The 13,113-nt window shown below is 37.5% G+C and overlaps 1 protein-coding gene across 7 annotated transcripts in view; it reads right to left on the reverse strand.

The window, feature by feature from the left end:
* The window catches only part of OPHN1 (oligophrenin 1), a 734,952-nt gene that overhangs the window by 413,342 nt on the left and 308,497 nt on the right, over positions 1–13,113 (reverse strand). For 6 of the 7 annotated variants that reach the window (XM_065915121.1, XM_065915123.1, XM_065915118.1 and 3 more), the window contains exons 11-14: positions 10,286–10,377; positions 5,621–5,699; positions 3,215–3,248; positions 2,611–2,673 (exon numbers count right to left, since the gene is read on the reverse strand). In XM_065915121.1, coding sequence (XP_065771193.1) covers positions 2,611–2,673; positions 3,215–3,248; positions 5,621–5,699; positions 10,286–10,377 — 268 coding nt within the window. The remainder of the gene's footprint in view (positions 1–2,610; positions 2,674–3,214; positions 3,249–5,620; positions 5,700–10,285; positions 10,378–13,113) is intronic. The other variant, XM_065915124.1, reaches the window with a different exon arrangement.

Below are 13,113 nucleotides of genomic sequence, written 5' to 3' on the forward strand. Positions count from 1 at the left end.
TGCCGCATTTGCGGGATTTTAACTTTGCCCCCAACAATTTTTAAATCAATATGCTTTGTGGCAGAAACTGAACTCTTATTTATTTAGGGTGGAACTATCATAACACTGCTTGAAAAGTGCCAGATAGTATTTTAAAATATTTTATATGCCATTTGAAGTTCTTTATCACTAAAAGCAGGAAAACACAAACTATTCATATTTGGTTCTAAGTGTTGCTTCTTGACCAGCATACAGTTTTCTCAGGAGAAAGGTAAGGTGGTCTGGTATTCCCATCTTTTTAAGAATTCTCCACAGTTTGTTGGGATCCACACACTCAAAGGCTTTAGCATAGTCAATGAAATAGAAGTAAACGTGTTTTTGGAACTCCTTTGCTTTTTCCATAATCCTAAGAATGTTGGCAGTTTGATTTCTAGTTCCTCTGCCTCTTTGAAACCCAGCTTGTACATCTGGAAGCTCAGGTCACAAACTGTTAAAGCCTAGCTCGAAGGATTTAGAGTATAAACTTATTTGCATGTGAAATGAACATGATTGTACAGTAGTTTGAACATTCTTTGGCATTGCCCTTCTTTGGGATTGGAATAAAAACTGACCTTTTCCAGTCCTGTGGCCATGACTGAATTTTCCAAATTTGCTGACTTATTGAGTGCAACACTTTAACAGCATCATCTTTTAGGATTTTAAATATCTCAGCTGGTATTCTGTCCCCTCCACTAGCTTTGTTCATAGTAATGCTTCCTAAGTTGCACTTGACTTCAAACTCCAGGATGGCTGGTTCTAGATGAGTGACCACAAGCCATCGTGGTTATCTGGGTCATTAAGACCTTTCTTGTATAGTTCTTCTGTGCATTCTTGCCACCTCTTCTTAATATCTTCTGCTTCTGTTACGTCCTTACTGTTTCTGTCCTTTATCATTCCCATCCTTGCATGAAATGTTCCCATGATATCTTCAATGTTCTTGAAGAGATCTCCAGCCTTTCCCATTGTATTGTTCTCCTCTATGTCTTTGCATTGTTGGTTTAAGTAGGACTTCTTTTCTCTCCTTGCTATTCTCTGGAATTCTGCATTCTGTTTGGTATGTCTTTCCCTTTCTCCCCCGTCTTTGCTTTTCTTCATTCCTCAGCTATTTGTAATGCTTCCTCAGACAACCACATGGCCTCCTTGTATTTCTTTTTCTTTGGAATGGCTTTGGTCACTACCTCCTAGACAATGTTACAAACCTCCATACATAGTTCCTTAGACATTCTGTCTCCCAAATCTAATCCCTTGAATCCATTTGACACACCTGTATAATCATTAGGGATTTGATTTAGGTCATACCTAATAGCCTAGTGGTTTTCCCTACTTTCTTCAAGTTAAGCCTGAATTTTGCAATAACGAGCTCATGATCTGAGCCACAGTCAGCTCCAGGTTTTGTTTTTGCTGACTGTACAGAGCTTCTCCATCTTTGGCTGCAAAGAACATAATCAATCTGAGTTTGGTATTGACCATTGGGTGAGGTCCATGTGTAGAATTGTCTCTTGGGTTGTTGAAAAGGGTGTTTGCCATAAACAGCATGTTCTCTTGTCAAAACTCGGTTAGCCTTTGCCCTGCTTCATTTTTTACTCCAAGGCCAAACTCACCAGTTATTCTGAGTATCTCTTGATTTCCTACTTTTGCATTCCAATCCCCTATGATGGAAAGGACATCTTTTTTGGTGTTAGTTTTAGAAGGTCTTGTAGGTTTTCATAGAACTGTTCAACTTCAGCTTTTCTAGTACTAGTGGTTGGGGTATAGACAGATTACTGTGAAGTTGAATGGTTTGCCTTGAAAATGAACTGTTTGTGCCCGTTTTGAGGTTGCACCCAAATACTTCATTTTGGACTCCTTTGTTGACTATGAGTTCTATTCCATTTCTTCTAAGGGATTCTTGCCCACAGTAGTAGAAATTATACACACACACACACACACACACACACACACACACACACACACACACACACACATATATAAATAAAATGGTTATCTGAATTAAATTCACCCATTCTTGTCCGTTTTAGTTCAATGATTGCTAAAATTTTGATGTTCACACTCTCCATCTCCTGCTTGACTATGTCCAGTTTGACTTCATTCATGAACCTAACAATATTGTTCTTTACAACATTGGACTTTACTTTCACCACCATCTATAACTGAGCATCATTTCCACTTTGGCCCAGCTGCTTCATTCTTTCTAAAATATTAGTAATTGCCCTCAGATCTTCTGCAGTAGCACATTGGACACCTTTTAACTTGGGGGACTCATCTTCCAGTTCCATATCTTTTTGTCTTTTCATACTGTCCATGGAGTTCTCCAGGTAAGAATACTGACACAGTTTGCCATTTCCTCCTCCAATGGATCACTGGAGATTTTTGTTTTGTCAGAATTCTTCACTATGACCCATCTATCTTGGATGGCCCTGCATGGTATGACTCATAGCTTTATTGAGTTATGCAAGTCTCTTTGCCATGACAAGGCTGTGATCCTAATATTGCACATCAACTATAAGTCAATAAAAATTAAATAAATTTTAAAAACCATTAAAAAAGAATAATAAGATTCAAACAATGCCAAGGCTATGGTTCATATCTTACCTTTGGTCTCAATTATATTGATGCACTTCCTAACAAACTTGAACCCCACTTCATTCAGTTCCACTGTGTCAAGCAAAAGAAAGCAGAATTAGATCCTGCTGTAATAAGCCTCACCTAACAAACCTTCAGGGATCTGGTTAAGAGACTACAGTGAGAGAATTAGGGTTTGGTCTCTCTCCTTCAATCACCTTTAAATGGAAAGATTTTTCATTTGGGGGAGAGAAGTGGCTAAAGCTTTTACTTTTATAACACAAAATGTTTTTACTTGACCCTTTTTGTATTATATATGCTTGAGGCATGAGCTACAGCAAATGTGAAAAATTATAGACTGGAAATGCTTAATTTCTATTGTGTGTCTAGAACAAGAAGAATATAATTAGTGTTTCTCTATATTACTACAACTACCCCACCAATAAGCTAAGATAAAGTGACTTCCTTAGTTCAATCAAAAGACACCTTCTTAAAAAACAGGTCTGAATTTCATTTAACACAAAGGTATCCATAAATACATTTGCATCAATATTACAAATCATTGATGATAGCATTTACTGTGATTAGGATAGCTAACAGTTTATAATACCAGTAGATCAGAAATCTGACTTACTTTCTTCCTGTTTTGTTATAGGGCTGTGGTAGATCTACAAAACAAAAAGAGACAGAAAGAGCCACGGATATTGTGAATCACTATAGGTAAGTACAGCAAATACTAAATATCTTTAGTCAAATAAGCCATCAAAAGCATTAGTGACTTTAAAAGTTTAACAAGTAATAAAATGGGCTAAACAGAATCATCTTTGCCTAGGTCACTGGAAACAGTAGGATTAATAATCCCTGAAGATTACATTGGATTTCACACAGCTCACTGCAGTGGTAGTCTACCCATCTTAGACATTTACTTATGTAAAACTTAGAGAATTTTCCTGATGGAGCAAGAGAGTACGGCAGAAAGGAAGTGGTTTTCTCCAGGTTATTGACAGAAGAAAGTAGAGTTAGATCTTGCTGTAATAAGCCTCACCAAACAAACCTTCAATGATCTGGGTAAGAGACTGCAGTGTTGAATAACTGATGGTAAAATTTAAATATTACAATACCAATCTCCTTACCCAAAGGTGTTAGTGGGTATTTTCTACCCAGATGGGTAGAAAAACAAGTGCCCATCTGAAAGAGATCCATGTATTCACCAAACTTTCTCTGAGTCATCTTAAAGTATGCACTGTGATAGCCATGTGAGAAACAAGAGGAGATCCTTGACTCTTGAAGCCTAGTCTTGGCTTTATGGCTACATCATTATGAAACTTAGGCATGTCCCATTCATTCTCTAGACTTCAAAATTCATATCTCTAAAATGATCAGTGTTGCAGTAGATGTTCCTTCAAGAACTGATCTTCTTACTATTTATAATATTAGTGAATTGGAGAGGGGGGTTGTTAGTAGAGCAGAAGCAACATTAGTAATGCAGGAAATAAGTCCTCTACATGCCATCTGTATAATCTGCTTTAACAATCTCTCCTTTTAAAATAAAATTTTCTGCCTATATGTGTATGCCCATGGATAGGTCAGTGAGACAGGTCAAGTTGATAAGGATCCACATCCAGAGGGCCCATGTGCTAACATCATTCTTTACAAAAAGGCATCTGCACGTTTTGATTTTTAAAACTTTAAAGGGAGAGCAAGTTCAGGAGAGGGAATTAAGAGTAAAATGACTTACAACATTGCAAATTAACTATATTTTGATTAAAAAATAAGAAATAAATATGAACAACAACAAAAAAGAATAAAATGTCTTGCTGGGCTTGCTAGTATCCTGCTATAAAAATATCACAGGCATGTAATGGTTAAGCTCCAAGTTTCTGTGTGAGAAGGGAACAGAGAAAGGCCCTGGCCTATTTTCTGAATGACAGTCCTTACAACACCGCTTCTCTCCTGCTATCTTATCGGTTGCTATACATGTAATCTTATAGCTGGGCCTTCCTCACTAGTCTTCAAGGCACTAGAAACACACAGAAAGAAATCCCTGTAATATATTCTCCACTTTAGCAAGTTTTTGCCTTGCAAAAAGCAAGACGATTAGATTGTACCCAAATACTACTGAATTTCAGTAGCTTTGCACCAAGCCTTCAGACCAGTGAGAAGAACTTCAAACTGATATAGCATATTATAGTTGACAAACTGGCTTTCAGTTGATTTCTTTCAAAGCAACTCTGTGAGATAGGTAGAACAGAAATTATTAAAGCTATTTTACTGAAGAGAAGAATCTCAGAAAAAAATTAAATAAGTAGCTCAAGGTCACACAATCATTGAATGGCAGAATCAGACCCAAATATAACCTTCTAGGATTCCAAAACTAAGAAGCTGACATTATGTCATATACCATAAGAAGAAACCTACACAGAAGATACTGGAGAAGAAAAATGCTTTTTGGTGACCTGACTGTTCACATTGGTCTTTCTATGATAATCATAAGCCCTGCAAAAGTATTGCTTGTAATCCTATGTAACAGTGTTCTAAATGGAATGGTGCATTTTGGGATATAGGATGGCAATGCCATCTCCTGCCCTTAAAGAGAATAAGTTGACTTAGAAATGTAAGCGAGAGGCAGTAAAACCATTCTGAATAAAATCTTAATATATGCTTGTTCACAGTCATGAAAATTATTTTTCATCCTTATATATGAACACATATTAATGCTATAAACTACAAAAAAGGCTTAATTTTCTTTCTTAAGAAAACCTTGTGGGCATAACTGTATAAGAAGAAAGAAGCTGAGAGACCTAGTTTCTAGGTCAATTGCGATGCCTTTCTGAGGCTAATTCTAGAGAAGTCTTTACCATCTCTGAAACTCAAGTTGCCTAACTTGTTAAACAAGAAATGTCATCCAGTATTTCCTTCTAACTCTAAACTTTTGAGTATGAATTATATATCACCATTTAATTGTCCTGGACTCACTGCTACCACTAGAGCACACTCATATACTGGCCTATGTTACTGAGCTTTCCCCAGGGTAACTTACAGGTTCTTTCCCATCCATAGCCTCCATCCATAGTCTTCTGTTAGCTTCTGAAAGAGCTTGCAGAGTGATGGTTCCTGGTCTAAGGAATAAATGACAAGTTGAGAGCAGAAAAGTTAACTGAGAGAATGGAGTCTTATAATCTAGGGTTCCTCTCAGCCCTGGGAGTTATGACACTGAGCAGACACAAGAATATAGATTTCCAATTTTTCAAAATCTTTTTTTTACTCAGAAAAACAATGGAATTTAGAGAATAGTAACTTTGGAAACATTGGGGGAGGTAGTATCTTGGTGGCTTAATGCCAGGGTCAAGCAAGGAAATATGAAGGCAGATGCTGACACCTCACCACAATACAGACTTAAATTGACCCCATTGTGTGCTTAAGACAAACTGAAACTCTCCCTGCCTCTCGCTCTTAGATACTAGTCATTTGGTCTGAGTTCAAGCGGTTCTGAGCATTTTCACTATAAGTACATATACCAGGAAAATGGCTTTGCTACTTCTACCACCTAGGATGTCCAAGGAGCATTTCCATTGGAAAGAAGTCAATAACATGCACAGGGACGCCTTCTGGCTGATTTAAGCAATCTTATAAATAATAAAAACAACTACTAGTTAATGAATGCTCAGTAAGTGCCATAGCACTATAAGCACTTTATAAGTATTGATCCACTTAATCTACACAAGAAGCCTAAAAAGCAGGGACTATAGAAATCCTTATTTTACAGAAGGGAAAACTGAGGCACAGAGAGTAACCTGAGTCTGTGGTAAGTGTAAAGCCACGGTGTTGATTTAGGAATTTTAGTCCAGCAGCCATGTTCTTTCTTAGTTAATACATTATAAGGCCTCTTCTGCATGACGTACAACTTGAAATCCAATTTTATTTTATTTATTTGCAGTAACTGCAACTATATACCCAGATATATCCCAATTTGGTATATACTGTTCTTCTCGGACCTTCAAAACCAAACTGGAATTTGGGGATTAATCATATTACTTGCAGGCATAAGGTCTCTCCCACTCTCTGCCTAGTTGTGTCACTAGAGATATTTGTTCCTCTTACTCCTTCCATGTTAAGATGAGACCTCTCTGAGTCATTAAATATAACAGAGTAATAACAAGAGAGTTCAGTGGGAAAGTCACTGTGCCTCAATTTCTTTAGTCATAAAAATTTGAATCTGATGAATTGGTAGGTCTTTTTAGTTCTGATACCATGGGATTCCTATCCTACCTGTCCTTCTGTCTCTTACTACATTAAAGTACTCCTTAATAAGTAAAGCCTCCAAATAATCTTTAAGCCAGAATCAATTGAAAACTAGGACTTGGCTTTCAGTAGTGGACTCTTTCAAGTTTACCTTTCTCTAAGAAATATCCAACATTTTAGACATATCTTATGGGACTAGAAAGTCTACAAATCTCTATAAAAATAATTACCCAGCTGGATCCTGAAGCTAGAAAGAAGGAAAGCAAAATAATGGGCAAAAAACATAAAGCAGATGCTGTAGACTAGATATGAAGTTAAACCTATTACAGACACAGTTTTCCTGTTTAGGAAATCAGAAAGCTGGTATGTATCCTCTCTTGATCATACAGAGAAGCTGAAAGAATAAATAAGTGACTATTCAGGAAGCATTTGGAGATTCCCGGGTGCTACTAAAAGTCAAAACCAAAGAACAATATTGTTAAGAACAAAATGACAAAGTAGAAAGAGTACTGACTTCTAGGCCAGACTTCTCCATCATAATTTTAGACAAATCCTGTGCCCACCCTGAGGTTTCAGTCACTCCTCTAAAACAGAAAGGCATAAATAACATATTTGTAGTAGAGTTCAGTGGTTAAGAATGTGAGCTTGGAAATTAGTATGCCTGGACTTGGATCTTAGCTCTAACATATACTAATTGTATAATCTAAGTGCTTAACTTCTCTCTGTCTCCTTGTCTTTGTGAGATTGGGATAGAAACACCGCCCACTTCATGTGACTGTGATGAAGACTAAAGGAAATTATATATTTAAAATGAGGTGGATGAAAATGGAGCCTATTATACACAGTGAAGTAAGTCAGAAAGAGAAACACCAATACAGTATATTAATGCATATATGTGGAATTTAGAAAGATGGTGATGACAACCCTATATGGAAGACAGCAAAAGAGACACAAATGTAAAGAACAGACTTTTGGACTCTGTGAGAGAAGGCGAGGGTGGGATGATTTGAGAGAATAACATTGAAACATGTATATTAACATATGTAAAATAGATGACCAGTGCAGGGCACTCAAAGCTGGTGCTCTGGGACAACCCAGAGGGATGGGGTGGGGAGGGAGATAGGAGGGGGGTTCAGGATGGGGGGACACATGTACACCCTGGCTGATTCATGTTGATGTATGGCAAAAACCACCACAATATTGTAAAGCAATTAGACTCCAATCAAAATAAATAATTAAAAAAGCAAAGAAAAATGATAAAATAAAGGCTGAGAATGGTGCCTAGCACATACAGGTACTCAGGGAATGTTAGCAGTTGTTGCTGTCATCATCATCATCAATGTTATTATTATTATTGCTGTAATTATTGTCCTTCAAGTTTTGATGGGTTATGAGACTGCAGCTCCTAATATTACTAGGAACAATAATTAAAAAAAAATTATCCTCTATTCCAGAAATAGAAAAGGGGATTCAAAGAGTTATCTGTTCAATTCAGCAGGGAACATGAGTACAAATGCTTGATGTCTACTGCAAGGCCTGCCTCTGCCCCTTATATCAAACTGACCAGCCATGAAAGCAGATGCAGATGTCATTTTACTCAGAAAACTCCACATGCACAGAGGCACCTCAGCATCTGTGCATTATTATATTTGACCCTCTATTTCACAACATATTTATTCTGCTTTTTTTTCCCATTTATTTTTATTAGTTGGAGGCTAATTACAATATTGTAGTGGTTTTTGCCATATGTTGACATGGAAAAGCCATAGATTTACATGTATTCCCTTATAATAGACAATGGAATAAAATTTAAAAGAACATGGGGTTTGGAGACCTACAGACCAGAGTTTGAGCTCAACCTTGCCACTATGTAACTTTGATTAGGCAAGGCAGTTAAACACATACAAGTCCCAGTCTCCTCACCTGTAAAATGAGGGTGGAGTTCAGTGCAGGAATATTTTTTAAATGCCCAATCTGTGGTAAGTAAAATCACAGCTATATCAAAACTTTAATCCTGGGTTCTAGTCTAAGAATTCCCCAATATTCTTGGGTAGGGAAAAAAATTTAAAAATGAATACCAGATTCAGTATCTACCATGAGCCATACATAGCACTAAATGCAATATACATAGATAGATAGATAGGTAGATAGATAGATAGATAGATAGAAAGATAGATCCTTATAAATATATATTGATCCTTGCCCTTAACCTCAGGGCCAAACTGTTTGCAAATGCTTTGAGTCTATGAGAATAATACTTGCAAGTGGCTTGCAAATTTAAGCTGAAAAGTGAATCAGAATGGAATTAGACACAGAAAAATTTAAGTTTAAGTACATTAATTCAGCAGACCCAAAGACACTGAAGCTTCATAAAAAGGAAGTCACAGCCAACAGTTGCTTTCCCCTTCCTACTGAGCTCAAAGTTGTGGGGTGGAAATGAGTGACAACCTCATGATTATCACTAACATTGTTTACTAATACAGCCATCTTTGATTGGGACCATTCATTCTGAATGAAGAAAGTATATAGATTCACAAACATAAACTTAAAATGGGGAAGAGAACTAATAGCTACTTATTCCAAGACAAAAATAAAAAATATGCCTTATTTTCTTAATCTGATCTATATGATTCTAGCTACTAATAGTTTTGCTCATATGATATTGTAATTCAACCAAGTTTCTTTCTAGCAATCTGATATTTTGTTAAATTCTATTTTAATACTTAATGCCTAATACATAGGAATAATGGATGGAAATAAAATATAGAAACACATTTACTCACTAAATTCTGGACCAACTTCCCAACTACATAACATGTCTTTTTCCAAAGTAACTCCAAATGCTCTTATTTTAAAATTTAAAAGTAAAAGTTAAAATTCCCTACCAATAAATTGTCCAGGTAGAAAAGACAAAAAGAGAGAATTGGATAGGAACAAATGCAACCGAGTCCAAAGATTGCAAGCTTTGCCGAAATCAGAAAGTTGATAATAAAACTATTTACATTTTATGTAAATATCTGAAAGGTAGGAAAAGTCCACATCATTTGCACCAAATGGGGGAAAAAAGAATCCCCAGTACTACCACCATCCTCCATTCAATCTATGTTCCCTTAAATATGTGTTTCAATTAATTTGTTCTTGTATATTGAGATAAAAAAGAATGAGTTTTGTTACCCTGTTCTTTTGCAGCATCACCAAATACTGATCTTTTGCATATATCATAGCAAATTAAATCCTAGGAGTAACTTCTGCCTACAGCAAGTAAGGCAAAGCTGACTGAACCTTGAATAGCCAGAATCAGCTCTGGTCCAGGGATCCCTGGGAGGCACAGCCAAAAGAGCCAAGACAATGGTGCCATGAACAGTTTTGATCATTTTTATCAAAAAGAGATGACAGTAGAAAATAAAATACCTACCCAGGCTCAGAAACTGGCACATGGGACGCTGCCAGTTCACATCCTTACCTTTCATTTGTTTCTATATCGAAACAGAATCTCTTATCGATAGACTCCGTCTTCCTTCTCACACAGTACTTCAGCGTTAAGTCCAAGGGCCCCTGAAATAACAGAAGGAATAATAGCTAGTTTGTAAAAAAAATACACAGAAATACACAGAAGCTTCTTCTGCTTACTGCTGTGTCCTTAATGTCACTTGGAAGGCATCTGTTACGGCAGCAGGAACAATGTTTAGCCTCACTTGAGGACCTTGTCCCCTCAAAGGGTAGTTGCAGCAAGGTGGCAGATGGTTTTTCTCTGTCCTAAAAATCAATGACTCAGTTCAGAAGAAACTGCTCGGGATAAACCAGTGTTCTTTTCCAAGTATGGTATACTAAATAGGAAACTCATAAGGGGGATATAGGAGAAATGGGGTGCACAAATGGTATTAAGTATACAAAATAAAACTTTATGAGACTTCTAGATAGGGAGATTGCACTGGGTAACTGGTTTTCTGCAATGTCCCTTCCATTACAGTAGCAGATAGAAGATAGGAGGAAAAACATTTTTGGTTCCCCACTTCCAGAACTTTAAATATGATGGGAATTACAAAAGCAGTCTCTCCAAAGACAAGGCAGGAATAAGGAAAATAAGGATATTTCTGTGATAGTCAAGGTGGAATTTGGTATTTCATGTGTGCAGGACAATGTGTCCCACATTAGTCTTGTGGGCACTTAACAAGGCCATAGAAATCCATTGAGTTCACAGGTTGAGTGTGTGTTAAGTTGCTTCAGTCATGTTCAACTCTTTGCCATCCCATGGACTATAGCCTGCCATGCTCCTCTGTCCATGGGATTCTCCAGGCAAGAATACTGGAGTGGTTTACCATGTCCTCCAGGGGACCTTCCTGACCCAAGGATCGAACCTGTGTTCCCTGTGGCTTCTGCACTGCAGGCAGATTATTTACTACTGAGCCACAAGGGAAGCCCGTGTTCACAGAATAAAATTCCTCAAATCCCACCTAGTTCAGTCTATAACAGAGGCAATGTGGTATAGAAAAGAGAAGTAACATTTATTGATTACTAATACATGCCACATATTATGCTAGGTATTTTTAAACCACTTTTCTTCTTCATAATAGCCCTCAGAGGGAAGTGAAGCTCAGAGAGGTGAAATGATTCACCCAAAGTCACCCAAGTCAGTATAGTAGAAATATCAATAAACTAAGTTTAAAAGCTGAGGTCTTGTCTCAGTTATGACTTTCACTAGGTATGTGGCCCAAGGTAAATAATTTTTCCTCTCTGAATATAAACCTCATAATCTATTAAATGGGAATAATACTACCAACCTTGCTGTCTCAAATTCAGAAACATTGAATTTGTGTTTCTGCCCAAAGTGCCAGGTCTGTACCTAAGCACTATACTGTCCTAATTGGCCCATACAGTTGATCATCAAATAAATTCCCTTTCACTCACACTCAAGCCCTTTGCAGGTCTATCCTTTTTCTTGTTCCTACACTATAGAAACAAAATTCTATATTTATCTTTCAATTTGTCTTCTAAAACTCCAACACTTGGGATATCAGGCATTCTCAGCCTTGCAAGATAAGAGTAATTAACTGCATCATGTGCTCACATTCCCTTTTAAAACTATCAACTCCATTAGATTTGGTAAGATGACATCACAGCTCAGGGGACAACATTCTGCCCACCACTCCAGGTTCACTTTCAGCCACCCTCATCTAATTTATGATGTCCCATAAGTGTAAAAGTACTATTTCACACAAGCATCATCCTCTTTCATGATTCCAACTTTGCATATATTGTTTCCTCCACCCAAAATGACTTTATTTATAGTCTTTGACTGACAAACTCTTACTTGTGCTACAACCTGCAGTTCAGCTTTCATTTCCTCAAAAATCTTTCCCCAGTATATATACTGTCTACTTTGTGTTTTCTGCATTGTATTAAAGCCTCTCTTTTTCACATCTGATTCCCCCACTTGACTAAGAACTCAAGGATGTGGGCAGCGTCTTATTTATCTTTATATCTCTAGCACCTAGTAAGAAGTTAGTGTTCAATAAATATTTATAAACTAGACTATCATCCTTGCCATTTTTTCTGATGAGAAAAATGATAGTGAGCAACCATAGCTGATTTACTCAAGATCACAATTTATTATGCCTTGCAACTAGGATTTAAGACTAGTTCTTGAAACAAGAGTGTCCAAGATGGTGGAGTAGGAAGAACCTGAGCTTACCTCCTCCCATGGGCCCACCAAACTTACTGAGACAGACAGACCTCAGACCCTTTACTGCAGTGTTGCAATGCTTGTGCCTGGCCACACCACTCTTCCAGCAACAAAATACAAAAAATATTGTATGGGACTAAAAGTAACTGCATGCATGCCCAGTTGGGACAAATTATGGACAAAAGATACAAAGAGACAAAAAAAACCTGCCACTTTTGAAGAGCTTGGAGCAAAAGCAGGGGGATGGGAGCAAAAGCAGAGTATTATGCATGCCCCCTACACACACCACCACCTATGGTGTGGTCAGAACACCTAGCTACCCTTTTGCTCTGACCCGTCAACACACTTCTATCCTCACCCCTATAAGGAACAACCTTGCCCCACTTTGGGAGGCGATCAAGCAAGGGAACCTGTTGTCTGTTCTTGCTGTCCCTGCTGCATCAGGGGCCACAATAAAGCCTTCCCTGAACTTCTTGTCTGGCCTGTAGTCAATTTCTATTGATTGGGGAAGGCCAAGAACCCTGTTCGGTAACATTACAACTATTTTACAGAGCAACAATCAATAGTGAGAATGACCTGAAGTCTAGCACGAAAGATCTACAACTACA

This window comes from Muntiacus reevesi, chromosome X (assembly GCF_963930625.1).
Source record: "Muntiacus reevesi chromosome X, mMunRee1.1, whole genome shotgun sequence".
NCBI classification, from domain to species: Eukaryota; Metazoa; Chordata; class Mammalia; order Artiodactyla; family Cervidae; genus Muntiacus; species Muntiacus reevesi.